General features: G+C 37.0%; 2 protein-coding genes across 3 annotated transcripts; both read right to left on the bottom strand.

Moving 5' to 3' along the window:
* Positions 1-4015: 4015 nt before the first annotated feature.
* Positions 4016-6086, bottom strand: LOC105057552 (pentatricopeptide repeat-containing protein At3g05340). The gene has a single exon (XM_019854752.3). The coding sequence runs from the start codon at positions 5941-5943 to the stop codon at positions 4117-4119; it is 1827 nt and encodes a 608-aa protein (XP_019710311.1). The 5' UTR covers positions 5944-6086; the 3' UTR covers positions 4016-4116.
* Positions 6087-7665: 1579 nt separating this feature from the next.
* LOC105057482 (uncharacterized) lies at positions 7666-14870 on the bottom strand. Of its 2 annotated transcripts, XM_010940105.4 has the most exons (9): positions 14586-14870; positions 13113-13231; positions 12965-13030; positions 11474-11671; positions 10240-10358; positions 9313-9408; positions 8985-9090; positions 8222-8823; positions 7666-8038 (listed from the first exon to the last, which is right to left on the bottom strand). In XM_010940105.4, the coding sequence occupies exons 1-8, from the start codon at positions 14815-14817 to the stop codon at positions 8251-8253; spliced, it is 1509 nt and encodes a 502-aa protein (XP_010938407.1). In that variant the 5' UTR covers positions 14818-14870; the 3' UTR covers positions 7666-8038; positions 8222-8250. The 2 variants fall into 2 exon arrangements, with proteins under 2 accessions (XP_010938407.1, XP_010938408.1); XM_010940106.4 differs by lacking the exon at positions 9313-9408.
* Positions 14871-15449: the final 579 nt, after the last annotated feature.

Genomic DNA, 15449 nt, shown 5'->3' with positions numbered 1-15449 from the left:
TTGATTGGATGCCGAGATGAGACTTCAAGATAAAAGTGGATATAATACAACATCCGATGACGATGACGACACAAATACTATCGATGATGTATGGCGAATTAACGATCAGTAAGATTTTTATTTATTAATGCTAGATATTTATAATTTTTAATTTTTATCTTTTAATTATTGAGTGAGTCATTTCAATTTCTTCTCTCTTTCTCATTGTATTCAGAGGTTAGGCCTAGTCCCCTTCCTCTTTGTACCATTTGATTATTATTAATACATTAGTAAGAGTTCACGCCAAACCTCACACCATTACAATATGGTCTTTTATTTTTACAAAAACATCTCACATCTATATTTAACCTTTTTTAATTTATAAAAAAATTATATTTTTTAAATTTAAAAAAAGATTAACCAGCAAGCAGGTTGTGCCGAGCTTGGATCGGACTGGACCGTGTCGGCCGTGCCTGGCCCCGGGCCTTATGGGCCATGTGAGCCTAGGCCGCGGCCGCAATCCCTCAGTTCGGCCTGGCCCGACCCCTTTTAATGGGCCATACTTGACACGGCTCGTTACTGTAGCAAATGGCCATGTCTGCATGGCTCGTTTTATGCCAGACCGGACCATATAATGGGCAGCTCGGTCCGTTGCCCATGTTAGTCTGGATTTAGTGATTTTTGAATAGGTGTGATCCTGTGAGTTTGTGAGGGCTTGTTCTTTAATAGGTAAACATCATTAGAAAGTTAATCAATTTTTTTACTAACTAACTTATCATATTTTTACACTTCTCCAGATAGATAAATTATTTTTTCATGGATAATATTTATGCATAAGATGAGAGGAAGTCTTATCCATCTAGGAGATGGATAAAATTATTTTCTCATTAATCAAAAAATATTTTTATTTTATTCTTAATATACTCATAATCCTATAATAATATATAATATTATCTTATAATAATATAAGATAATAATATTTCATTATTTTAATAGAATATATTATTATAATAATATAATCCTATAGTATAATATCTTATTTATTATTATAATATAATATTAATATCTTATATTATTATAATAAAATAAAATATAATGTAATAATATATTATTTTAATATATAAATATTATAATATTTATATTATATTATATTATATTAATTATATTATATTATATTTTATGTATAATATATATTATCTATATTTTATGAATATATATTATATACATTAAAACATACAAAATAATATATTATAATATAATATATTATATTATAAAATTATATATAATATTTATATAATAAAAAGTATTATGAGAAATGTAGATAAATCTTAGCTATTTATCAAAAAACTAATAATGCAAAAGAACATGAATAACAAATTTTTAATCATTTTTAATATATAAAAAAATATGAATAAATAATTTTTTATCTAAATATTATTTAAAAAATATTTATTTTAAAAAATATAAATTTTTAGATAAATTTTTTATCTTCAAAAAAAAAAAAAAAAACCGACCGCAAGTCAAAACAATATGGAAGTGGACTCATAATGGTACGATGAGATCCCAATCCTATACTTGTTAGTAGTTAGCTGGTTTCACTGCCTCCAGGTCTAAGATCCATCAATCATTGCTTTTGGTTCAACGCTTGGGTCGGGAAATAGGGATAAGAATGGCAATAGATACGGTACCTACAAAATTTTTCTTATCGAGATTCGAATCCATATAAAATTCTACTATGTGAGTCCATCCCAGATCTAATTAACAATTTGTTCAAAAATTCTTATTCTATTCTATCAAAATATGGTAAATTTGTTAGATAGCCAACCTTTCCATTTAATCTTTATTTGGATCGGATTATCCGGATCATATTGGATAACCAATTCGGAATTACAAAAAATAAAAGAATAATATCAAGTAAAAATGGATATAAATAATTTCATAAACAGTCTAAATACAAGTTGGTTTTGTGGCTTAATAATAGTGTAGAAGTTAGATGCTCTTAAGTCGGATTAAAATGGCGGAGGATCCGATGCCGGAGCGTGAAGAAGTAGTCAGTCTCCACTCGCTAGTTGCGATGGCGATCCACCGGCATCCGGTTTTTCTCTGCCGGGGTTTTGGAGAGAGAGAAGAGGAGAGGAGAAACCAAGGGCGAGGGCCCACTGGAGGTGATGATGAGTTCTTACCTCAAAAAGCTTCAATCTTACATGAGTCATTCTAACCTCAGGGTGAGGGCCAAAGTTGCTGTTGCCATATTGAAGTGCACATAGAAGATGGTGAGTATGAAATGCTGCATTTTTAGTATCTCCACCGCTTGTTTATTCTTTTTTTTTTTGGTAAAACTGTTCATTCTGTTTATTGTGAAGCTCAAGCTATAAAAGGTAAAAAACAATCCATGGGTGTTGTGGTTTAAAATACAGAAGTATTTGTCAATAGGATTCCTATATAACTTAAAACTAAAAAAAAAAAAAAGTGTGGAAACCAATGTGTTTAAGGTGTACTACATTCATTTCAGGCATTGAAATTATGGAGGAATTTGGGTTTGCAGGTCTTCTTCAAGTGGCAGCTGAATTGCTGAATGACAAAGACTCCAGAGGCACCATAATCAGCTCGCAGTATCATAGCTTCCATTCACAGTGGATCCTCAAGACAAAAGAAAATGAAAGAAGGTGATGAATCATCAGATGCAGAATCATAGAACAATTTCTGTTCTTCAAACTAATCTTGAATCTTAGCACAGTCAATGGCAAAGATTGTTTCGCAGTATAAGCCCTTCTTCATGACACGCATTTATGTTTTTAATGAAAAATATGAATCGTTTTCAGTGAAATTTTCACAACACCATTTCTCAATGTCATAAACTAACCATGCAACTTTCACTTGTTCTGATAAAATTTGGAAGACTTAACATCTAGAATGGCTCTCCTGCTTTTGTATTACTAAACAAACTATCACGAAAACTGCAAATGAACTATGAATTCACAATGACTAATTGTTGTGCATCAATCCATACAAGAAGAGATTAAGTCACTTTTTCCTCTAATTACCTGCAATACGTCAAGTTGTGGTGCAAGCACTTCCGATCACCATGCTAAGAAACTTCCGTTGAACTTGAATTGTGGGAGTCTAAGCACTTCCACTTCACAATGACTAATGTGGAGAAGAAAGGATTTTGTACAATAAGAAAATTGAGAAGAAATCAGTTCAACTCTTGCCAATCATTATCTACAATTCACGAAGTTGGGCTGCAAGCATTTCAAATCACCAGACCAAGAAACTTCTCTTTGGCATGAACTCTGAGAATGAAGTTTATATGACTTGCATGGAATGACTTAAGCTAGTCGAACATGAACTTGTTTTAGATATAGTGTTTCTTTGATATTACAGGTTCAATTTCATAGCTGAGTGGCTATTTCTTTCTTGATTAATTCTTTACAAACAAATTGATCTTAAGCGCCAGATTTATCTGACTTTCACTTCAGAAAAGCCAAGGATTCTCCTACAATAATGAGCAGTTCCTTTAAAACACTTATCTTGAGCTGCCAAAATCTTTTGCTTAAAAGGTATCCTATGCAAGCTATAAAAAAACATCAAATTTGCAGCTATTTCTTGGGGATGGAATTGCAAAACAACAGAAAATGTGATTTTTAAGTAGCAACTCCATCTTTCTCTTGGAATAATACAAGTAGAAAGCGTTATACTGTCTTAGATATTAATTCAGAACAGAAAAAAAAAAAAAAAAGAATTTCCATTACTGAAGTTGAAAGATATGTTGTTGTACATGTCAAGTAAAAAATGAGCTATATGTTCCTTTTAATCCCTTGTTCTAAAAACTAGAGATCATTCCTACAATTGTTTCAGATACTGTGGTTAAAAGGTATCTAATATAAACCAAACACTACAGCTAGATGGTGGTTTACTGTCCAGTCATATTAACTTAATGTCATTTTGATGTAAGTTTTCCTTGATGAAAAAGAAACGAGAAACATCCTCATACTTACTGATTCAACTTGCTTTTCTGGATATCCAGGAGTCCATCTGTTCCAAATTTCTGTTTATTTCATACTTGCTGTATCTTTATGACTCTGAATGCATGAGCTACCTTGACCTCTACAATTCCAAGTCATAGAGTACAAAACTCTAGTCTGGCAAATGCTCTTGATCTCTGATAAGAACGACCAACTCATCCAATACCTTATAAATAATCTCAGCTTCAGGATGGATCCTGTCCTCCACGACAAAGATGTGAACTTCCTTCTCAACCTCAATCCAACTCATTCCTGTATCCTTCTTCACTCCTCTCTCCTTCATCTCCTTTATAATTCTACCTCTCTCCGCCCATCTTCCTTCTGACGAAGATATGTTAGCCAGCAGCACATAGGCTGCCGAGCATTCTGGTTCCACAAGAAGTAAGTGCTGGGCTGCATATTTTCCCATCTCCAAATTACCATGAATGCTACATGCACCAAGTAATGCCTGCCAAAGAAGAGGACCAGGCTCTACAGGCAACTCTTCTATGAATCTTCTTGCATCATTCAGAAGACCTGCACGACCCAACATGTCTACCATACATGCATAATGCTCCATCCTGGGGATAATCCCATGATCCACTGACATCGAATGCAAGAACCCCATACCCTTTTCAATAGAACCCACATGGCTGCAAGCATGAAGCAATGATAAAAATGTGATATCTGTTGGCTCTATGCCTTCCAATTTCATATCTTCATAGAGCTGAAGTGCTTCAAATCCATGGCCATGACGAGCAAAAGCTGCAATCATAGAGTTCCATGACACTGAATTCTGATGAACCATTCGGCTGAAGATTTTAACAGAATCCATCAGTTCGCCACACTTTGAGTACATGTTAATGAGCCCATTGCTCACAAAAACATTTGATCCCAAAGACTTCTTAACAACCATAGAATGGATTTGCTTCCCAAGGGCAAATGGTGCTGAGGCACCAAATGCCCCCAAAACAGCCGAGATCATATTCGCATCAATCTCAATCCCTGCTCCCACCATTTCAGCAAAAAGCTTAAAAGTTCTCTCTTCCATTCCATTCTGCGCAAAACCTACTAGAATCACAGTCAAGAAAACCTCGTCGGGTTCTTCATGAGACCTAAAGATCAGAAGTGCATCTTCCATTATGCCACACTTTGAGTACAAATCCATTAGAGCACTCTCAACACACAAGTCCAAGTGAAGCCCAGATTTGATGACAAGCCCATGAATCTGTTGCCCTTCGTTGAGGGCTCGCAATCCACAACAAGCCAGCAGGGAGCTCGAGTAGGTCAAGGAGTTAGCTTCCATCGCATGCCGCATCTCTTTAAATAAAATCAAGCTCTCCTTGCATAACTGGCTCTGAGCAAGTCCTGAGACCATCGCAGTCCATGTAACTATATTTCTTTCCTGCATCCCATCAAACACCTTATGTGCTGAAGTTGGACACCCACATTTAAAGTAAGCAGTCAGCAAGGCATTCCCCACCGGAATTTTCTGCTCATAGCCATTCGAAATTATCAACGCATGCATCATCGCGCTCACAGACAGGAGCTCAGGTTCTGCACAAGCTGATAAAATAGTCGTCAAAGTTGCACGATCATATCGAAAAATTTCGTACTCGTGCATTTGTTTGAAGTATCCAAATCCCATCTCTAACTCATCCCTCACCAAGCAACCTGAAATCATCGAGTTCCAGGATATAGAGTCTCTCATTTGCATTCGATCAAAAATCTTCACTGCATCGAATAATTGGCCGCATTTCGAGTACATGGACAGGAGAGCATTCCAAACAACCATGATATCACGAAGACTGCTGTTATGGTTATTGAAGCTAAAATGATTGGCATTCTTAATGATAGCAGCGTGGATCGAAGAACCGAGTCGGTAGTTCCTCTCTCTACCACAAAGCGAAAGGAGGGTGCTGAGGTGGGCATAATTGAGAGGTAGAGGGACATATCTCATCTCCGTCTCATTGAGCTTGCGGATTGCTTTACTCACTGTGACATGAACTGCCCATTTCTAGCTAACTGGTTAACGAGTGCAACGGCCTTTTTTTTTTTACTTGTCTCCACTTCTCTCTGCCGCCACTCGTTTTCCGAAACCCGTTGCAGATCGGATTAGATTACTCGTTGAGTTGAATTTTGGATCCATCCAATAAAAAATTAATTATAAAAAAAATTAAATTATTTAAAAATTTTTAATTTTATTTTAAACTTCAACTTGATATAATTAGATTATCAAATTTTTCGTCACGACATGATCACATGAGATCATGTGATAGAAGTATACAATAGGAAGAGTAAACATGGACAAGATGTTTCTCCCTCTTTCTTTATTTCAGTTGTGTAATCCGATTATTTTTTTGATTTCGATAACTCAATATCGATGAAGCTTGTAAAAGTGATGGTTTGATAGCATGTGAGAAAGCAGTGACTAATCCTTTAATCATTAGAAAGAGATATCCTAAATGAAGAAAAGCATAAACGGAAAGAAATTCTTATCCTCATAATCTTTTTTTTGCCACGTAAGTATGTCAAGTGATCTCATATAGCCATTTCGTAATGGAAGTCAGATAGCATTTATAGTCACGATCCGAATTAAAATTTTTTGAAAAGTTAATGGCCTGATTGCATCAAATTGAAGTTTAGGATAAAATTAAAATTTTTTAAATAATTTATAATTTTTTTAATGATTAATTCTTCAATAAACAAGTTAAGTTTGAATTGATAATTTTTTAATCTTGCATCAGATCTGATCTATAACAGATCCAACCTAATCAAATTGCCACCCCTATTTGTTGACCTAAGCATCTACCCAAAAGCAACAATTGATGGATGTTAGACTCGGAGGCATTGAACCAAGCTAACAAGTATGGGATTGGGATCTCATCATGCGGACTGCAACTATTTGACCTACTCGAGCTCCCTGCTCGCTGGTTGTGGATTGTGAGCCCTCAAAAGAATGGCAACAGATTCATGGGCTTGTCATCAAATCTAAGCTTCACTTGGACCTGTGCGTCAAGAGTGCTCTAATGGATACGTACTCGAAATGTGGTATGATGGAGCATGCTCTTCTGATCTTTAGTTCTCATGAAGAATCCAACGAGGTTTTTTCTGATCGTGATTCTACGAGGTTTGCATAGAATGTAATGTAATGGAGAGCTTTTAAGCTATTTGCTTAAATGGAGGGAGCAAGGATTGGGATCAATGCGAATATGATCTCAGCTATTTTCTGCCGCACCAAATGCCTTTGGAAAGCAAATCCACTCTATGGTTGTTGATAAGTCTTTAAGATCAAATATTTTTGCGAGCAACAGGCTCAATAACATGCACTCAAGGTGCAGCAAACTGCTGGATTCCATTAAAATCTCCTGTCAAATCAAAATTCAGCGCCATGGAACTCTATGATTGCAGCTTTTGTTCATCCTGGTCATGGATTTAAAACCAGTTCCGCTCTACAAATATATGAAATTGGATGGCATAGAGCCAACAGATGTCACATTTTTATCATTTCTTCATGTTTGCGGCCAAGTGGGTTCTATTAAAAAAGGGTATGGGGTTCCTGCATTCCATGTCAGTGGATCAGAGGATCATCTCCAGGATGGAGAACCATGCATGTGTGGTAGACATGTTGGTCATGCAGGACTTCTGAATGATGCACGAAGATTTATAGAAAAGTTGCGCATAGAAACTAGTCCTCTTTTTTGGCAGGCATTATTTGGGACACGTAGCATTCATGGTAATTTGGTAATGGGAAAATATACAGGCTGACGCTTTACTTCTTCTGGAACCACAATGCTCAGCAGCTTATCCTCTGCTGGCTGACATATCTTCATCAGGAGGAGAACGGGAGGAGAGAGGTAGGATTATGAGAGAGTAAAGGATACAGGAATGATTTAGCTTGAGTTGAGAAGCAAGTTCGCATCTTCATTGTAGGAGACAGGGTCTGAAGCTGAGATCTAATATGTCACTCAAGCATACAATTGACAATACTGCACAAGTTATTCACTTGAGAAATATGCTACTGCCTCTGCACACCCTTCGCTAGAGCTGCGTCCCTGTGGATGTACAACATGATAGGAGACAAGAATCAGTCAATATTCATACCAAAATTGCAACGTTACATCGAAAAGAAGATCGGAGGAAATATGGTGGAAACAACATGGATAACATGATACAGACCTTTCCTACAAGAAAAAAAGCCTTTAAACAAGCGACCCATTTTTCAGGCTCAAACTTACCAGCTTTTTGCAAAATTGAGAACCCACAATCACATGCTATTCCATTGCTGGAATATATTTCCTTCAAGGAACTGTTTCCAGGCTTTAAGACCCACTTCTTGAACGCTTTGACGCCTTCCATCCGGTGTCCTGCCGTTCACAAACAAGCCTCTAGCAGCAAACCCCATGAGATCAGTTGGATTCATGAATCCACGAATTCTGGAGACAATACCACCTTCACATGAGAATCCCTCCCTAAAAGTCCGAGGAGCAAGGTTGAGCTTCTGGGGCTGATCAACATTCTGCACTGTTTGCTTGGGACTTGCTCGCTTAGCAAACTTAGAGTCTTCCTCTGATAACATGAAGTTTCCCATGCCAAAAGCTTCCCAATCAACCTGCTGCCAAATTCCATATCCACGTTTGCTATTATGTATATAATATTCTTGAACTTCTAATGGTTGTTCCAGGGCTAATCTGTCGACCTGGACTTTTAGCTCTTGGAGCCGATGACCAACCCTTGATGACACAGCATCATATAGAATTCCTCTAGAATCATGCTGAGCATCATCCTTATCAATGAGCAAATCATCAAAAGCAATTGGATCACCAATCAGCACTGTCACCTGCAGGTAATTAAATTGAGAACAATGTAATGAATCAAAGTTAGAAGGGATATGTAGGGGAGGCAGAATGATACCTATAAAAAAAGGATAACCTGCTGCAAAAGTATATGTTAACTTGGCACCAGGAACAAACTGGGCCAGCACAAAAATACAAGTGTTACCTTCTTTCCAATCTTTGGAAAGTGCGTTCCCAGGGGCATGATTTCTTGCATCCCAGTGTGGACAAAGGGAATAACCATAGGAGTACTATCTGCATCCATCACCAACCTACAAAGTTTTTTGTTTAATTTTTGGTTGGTGGTGGAGGGGCAACAAATACAGCAGGATACCAGAACCGGTCAGAAAAGATAAAATTATGAACAGGAAAATGACATCAATTGACAGAAACGAAAAAAATTCCAGGAATGCAGCTGAGATTACAAGAACTACATGTTGACTATATAAGCCAAGCGACATGCATCATCAAAGAAATCAATGTGTTGTCTCAACCTCAAAGCATCACCAGAATAGTAAGACAGACAAGGCAGGATATTTTCATATGGTTGGTTTGAACATGATCTGATTCCAGCAAGCTTCCTCAAACACCTTTCAAGAAAAGTACATCAAAATTTCATTGCTTTGGCAAGATTCTTGTCAGTAAGGGTGCATCCTGAGCTTGAAATGATGCAAGATTGATTTTGGTAAATAATTGATTAATCTATAACAAAAAAAGTGAGTAGACATATAACTGCTTTTCACCGCCAAATGCCAGGAGACACAGGAAAAGGAAAAGACGCAAAAAAGTTGTAAACAAGTGTTATATTGTGAATATTAGCATAAAACTGATGCAAAATTGATCATTGTTTAATTAATGAACTTAAAATAACAGTTTAGTCATGATTTGGTTGCTTTTCTCTTGCAACATCAATAGGTTGCAGAATCTCAGCAGTCCACGATCTATTGCACCAAAATTTTAATCCTACCAATGCTTGGAACCTAAAAAAGATGCACACATCACTTATAATCATATGATGCATTACAAGTGCTGTTAGCTGGCAGGTTAAGTGTTTAGACACTTCATTAGCAAGGATCTGCATCCTACCATGGATCATTCTTAAAAGCAAATAATAAATAAATGAATAAATCAGTGAGTCTCAAAATTTAATAATTTACATGTTGGCAACACTTTATTCTTATCAGAAACCAGTCTCAAAATTTAAGAATTAATATGTTGGCAACATTTTAGTACTTATCAAAAACCACCACATTAAGAAAGGATATTATTAACATGTATCATTTAAATGCACTAGTTCCAGAAATTCATAAAGGTTAAAATGTCATTTGCACTATCTACATGGATCAGCATTCTCAAATACCAGAATCTTGTTCTTCAATAAACAGAAGACGGCATATAAGTAATCAGACATTTTATCTCACCTTCCAACCCCTCTCCTGGCAGAACCAATGGTTCTTCCACCATCCCTAGAGCGACTGCCTTCTGGAAATATATGAACCCACCCACCATTGTTTAGCTTGGACAGAGCCATATCCATTCCCTAAGACAAAACTCAACCGATGTAACATGCATAGAACTTCATTGGCAGCGAATATTTGCATGATGAAGCTTGAGCTGTAGTTGTGTTTGGCAAATATATTCTTTCTAGTTTCCACAGAAGATCTAAAAACAAAAAGGCCTCTTAATTCCTTTTCTGTTTTCAAATAAGATTCTGTCAAGAATCCACTAATGATATGGAAATAATATTTAATAGGGACATCAAGAAAAAAACCAGGTTGTCACTTATTTGTTAGAGTGGAAGAGAGTAGGCATGCATGAGTAGATTCATGTGTTAGGCTAACAAATCATAACTTTCAGAAAATCAGGATGCAGAACTGTTTAGAAAGCGTTCCTATAAATATTAAAGAGATGTTAGAAAATAGTACAAACTACTCATTTCCAACAGCGGCAAAATAAAAGAATCCAATCACAAGTGAACTAGACTAATTATGATATGCTTCACCTCAACAGAAATGAGTTTCGAAGAGTTAGAAAGTGGGAATAGTTGTGAGACATAGTGAGGTTAACAATCTATGTAGAAGATCCTAGCTACTGCAACTTATATGTTTAATGGAAAACACTCACAATACAAATGTGCATGCAGCAAACTGATTAGCAAAAAGCAGCATGATAGACCATGGATGCATAATGAATAACCCAAGAACGTCTATTCATCTTAATGCAAACTTTACAAGGCTCTTCACACACAATAAGCATCATGCAACTAGGCCACAATAATTTCTTTCTTCTCTTTTCTGGTGTCGCACTGGTGTGAACAACCGGTAAACCATAAGAAGGAAATGTTAAGATGTCCAGATATAAGACAAAAATGATAGGCTGCCCTATCAACATAAATAAGATAAAAATAGGCAGCTTTCCTAAATAAAAACAGGATATAAAAATTGGTTGCCAACTTTTCCAATAACAAGTCAGCAAAAGAAATCCTCTCTCTCTCTCTCTCTCTTCTCTTGAATGAAGCAAAGAAAATGTTTTCCAATAACATGGGATTTACATCCAGCTATGGTTGACAAGCACCGGATAAATACCCTTTAAGAAGAATTAGTAATAAATATCCTATCATATGTAACTACAGAAGCACTAAACAAGCTAAAATACCTTTTGATAAATACCTTCACCACGTGAAACAGGTAAAACTTTGACACACCGGAAGAATGCAGACAACACTGGATTTGTAAAACAACGGTCGGTAGCACATAGTGTCCATCTTAAATTGCGGGCATCTAACATAACACTTGGTGGAAGTAGAGATGCAATCACAAGTGGGTCATCGACAGCGGCCACATGATTGCTAACCTGCAAAATATCACATGTTAATAATAGCAGCTAAGTGTAATAATGCACTTCAAAGATTGCAAATAGGCGATAGAAGAAAAGCAAATCAAGAAAACCAACACGTTAGCAAGGTTTTCATCTTGACTGATATGTCGTTTCATGTTGGGGCAGTCACTGATAAGATAAAAATCTATACCTCATGATACAATAAAAATCTATACCTCAGCCCTTATTATATTGCCAATATGAACCAACATATCCCAATATATCAATCGATATGATATGAAAATATTGGCCGAGATTTCCTAATGTGCTTTTTAAGATTTTAAAGTAATGTTTTAGTTATCAAAATCCTAAATCATTTGCTTAATTTGGAAGTTAACCAAGGATTTCTGTTTTAAACGAGGTATCAGAAATCTCAGTTTTCATAATATCAGCCAAGATCTCCAAGATCTCGGTACTTTCCTGTTATTCTCAAACTTCCCATTTCACCTAATAAAATCTGAGATCTCGGTCCATCTTAGTATTGGGCACCCTCCAAGATGTTAGGTATTAAAAACTTTGCAGATTAGAGAATGAAAGCCATAATAAACTATTTATATGCTCCTAGTCCTTTTAATAAGTGAACATAGAAAACTACACTAGATGGTTGATATTTATTAAAGTAAGGCCCTTATTCTCTAAATAAGGTTCTAAATAACAGCAGATCCTGAAATTGTTTTATGTAAAAAAAAAAACATTTGATTGTTCCATAAAATTGTTCCTCTCGTGAGTTAAGTATAATGTTGCACTACAATGTACTGGATTGGTATCAGTGCAAACTCTTGGTTATGTTACAATTTTAACACAAGGACAATGTGCATTCCACTCAATGACCTTATAAATTTGTTAATAAGGAATAAAATACTTTTCAATGTTCTCAACTTTCAATGATGATTATTAATTTCCCATAATCTCGGCCCGTATAATTACTTTTATTAACATTTCAGGAAAAGGTTTGTATTAGTAACATGCTGCAAAGAACAAAAAGTGATAAACTCACTAATATGATAAGATAGTAGGAGAACAAGAAAGAAGCAAAGAAATATCTCATGGAATCAAATCCTAATGAATAAAATCAAGAATCAATTTTCACCTATGAAATCTTGGTATAGGTTTTGGTTTATTTCAAATTCTGAACATGTTAACTTTCTCGTTCTGTAAAATAAAATCTATTAAAAAATAACCATATGCAAAATGCATGCTCATGGTTATATAATCAGTTTCTTGGGAATAAGCATATAAAGTCTCAGTAACAGATTCACGACAACATACCGTTATAAGAGGTGTGCCTTCAGGTCTTTCTAGTAATGCCTGATGTAATTTTTCTGCACCATATATCTGCACCACTTAAACAAAAACAACAATGTTAGACCAGGTGAAGTCCGAATGACAAAAATTTTAGCCTGGTGAACTCAAGTACCTGAACACAGTTCAGCCCATGCATAAAGACATGACAAGCATTCCCAATAACAGGAACTGCCAAGGCTCGAAGTAAGCGAACTACAATTGAATCATCAACTTCATCAACATTCTTGTCCACTGCAATGGCAGGTCCAATTAGCCAAAATACCCAACTAAACAGCTTTGCTTGCAGTACTTCACAAGATATGACAACACAGGTTTTTCAGTGGCCCAGAAGTCCTCAGGTTATTCATGAAAGGTTATGCGATTCCAAACTATCCAACAAATAAAAAATTATTCATAATTTTTCTAATAAAACATTCATCAAGTACTCAATATTGGTGCTCTTCACTCTAGATGTCACCATAGACTCTCTGTAATTGCAATGTTTACAAGCCCTTGCCATGACATATCAAAATTTTAGTTCGTAGAGTTTTATAATATTCCCAATTCTATCAGGACTTCTGATAAATATTCCCCCCCACCTTGTTTTGCAACTTTGCTATGTTAAATTGCTAATCTCCATGCTTCCTTGATCTACCAGACACCCACTTTTGTATTTTCTAAATTTCTAACCTTTTCATGATTGCAATTCTTACTTGTCTAGGTCCCAAATACTGTCTATGAATGGAGAATTACTTGCAAGTTCACATCTTCGCTTCTTAGAAACTAGCAGGAGGAATCAAATCCAGATCCCTAAAATGAAGCTTTTAAAATAATAAAAAGGAGATCTCCACTTTTAGCTACGAACTTCCTTATTTCTACCCTTAACATTAATCCATCCTTTGTCCTAGACTAACATACTACATTATCTGAGGATCATTATCCTTGTGTTCTCACAAACAGAATATACTTCCTATGTAGTTGCAGTGGAATACCCTCGTGCAGAAGAAATGAGCAATAGTCTTCAGAAACTGAAAGAATATATTTATATCATCTGAAAGGAATACCCAAAACCAAATATTAACTACCAAGAGTGGACAAGTGTGCGATATCCATCGATAGAGCTCTTTAACTTTCAGCCCACCTGGTTCCCTTGTGCCACTTGGTTGATCTAGACACAACATCTGTACCGTGGAACTGCATCGAGTTTCAACAAAATCTCTTAAAAGGAAAAAGATCTAGCAAAATTTCATCACTCCAGATTCAAAGGCGAAGCCTTCCCCAAGTAAGCAGGCATCTTTCTTTTAAGAAAAAAAAATTAAATATGCTCGATATAAAGAAGCTTATAAACGAAGAAAATTAGATGCTGATGTAATAGAAACATCAATTTGAGTAACCAGATGGCACATGCGATCCCAATAACAATCATCAGAAATGAGTTTTGAATCTGCTCCAACATCCAGAATAATCACACTATTAAGAATGAAAAAAGCAACAACTTTTTCTCCAAGCTAAAAACTTTCTGGCATCAAAGCTAGCTACCAGATGCTTGCTAATGATCTCATGAACAAAGAAGATAATCTAATCGCGAGGGAGGAGAGAAAGGGACCTCTTTTGCGATAGAATCTCAAAGAAGAAGAACGAGCGGGAGTGGAGGGACACCTCCAGACGCTCCGGACGCGGAGGATCCAGCGCCGGAGCGTCAAGGAGTAGTCGGCCTCCACTCGCCAGTTGCGGTGGCGATCCACCGCCACCCGGAACCGGTCCCGGATCCGGAGCTGCAGCGCCCGCGCGCAGTCCTTCCACACACTTCCCCGGCGCTCGACCCACTCTCCCGCCATCGACGGCGATGGGGACGGACGAAGACCTCCGCCAAGATATCACGAAGCGAGGAGAAGGAGAGAGTTAGGGTTCTTCTCTGCTAGGGTTTCGGGAAGAGAGAGAGGAGATGAGACGAAATATCGGGGGCGAGGGCCGCCAGGAGGCGGTGGTGATTTCCAGCATGCGCCGGGGAAATGGGGCAGAACCACGGTCCCGTTTCTTAACGGTCGGCGACGGAGAAAACAGACCGAAGCTGTGGAGACGGCGAGTGAGAAGGCTAACATAGGAACCGGAAGAGTGAGGGTGGGATCCGCACAAATGGGTCCAGGGTTTTATTTTGGGTAGCCGTCTAGGTGCTCGTAAGTTACAATGAGAAACAGAAATATTGGGCCGGCCTCTTTCACGGGGCCCACCAGCAGCAGCGGATAAGGAAGTATCGCTCAGAGACAGCAATACTGATAGACAATTTCGCATATTGATATCACGATGACGTTTACCTGGTCGGGCCCAACGGAGACATGATACTGTCTTGTTTCATGGATTGATCAAGACCGTTGGATCTTGATCAGGGTGATTTTTTAAATTTTTATACTTTAGACCTTGCAACTAGATCACAGGAGGAAGAACGTTCCACCTCACCCATTTTGCACTT

Source organism: Elaeis guineensis, chromosome 14 (assembly GCF_000442705.2).
Source record: "Elaeis guineensis isolate ETL-2024a chromosome 14, EG11, whole genome shotgun sequence".
Taxonomy (NCBI): Eukaryota; Viridiplantae; Streptophyta; class Magnoliopsida; order Arecales; family Arecaceae; genus Elaeis; species Elaeis guineensis.
This window is presented reverse-complemented; position numbering and strand designations above follow the sequence as displayed.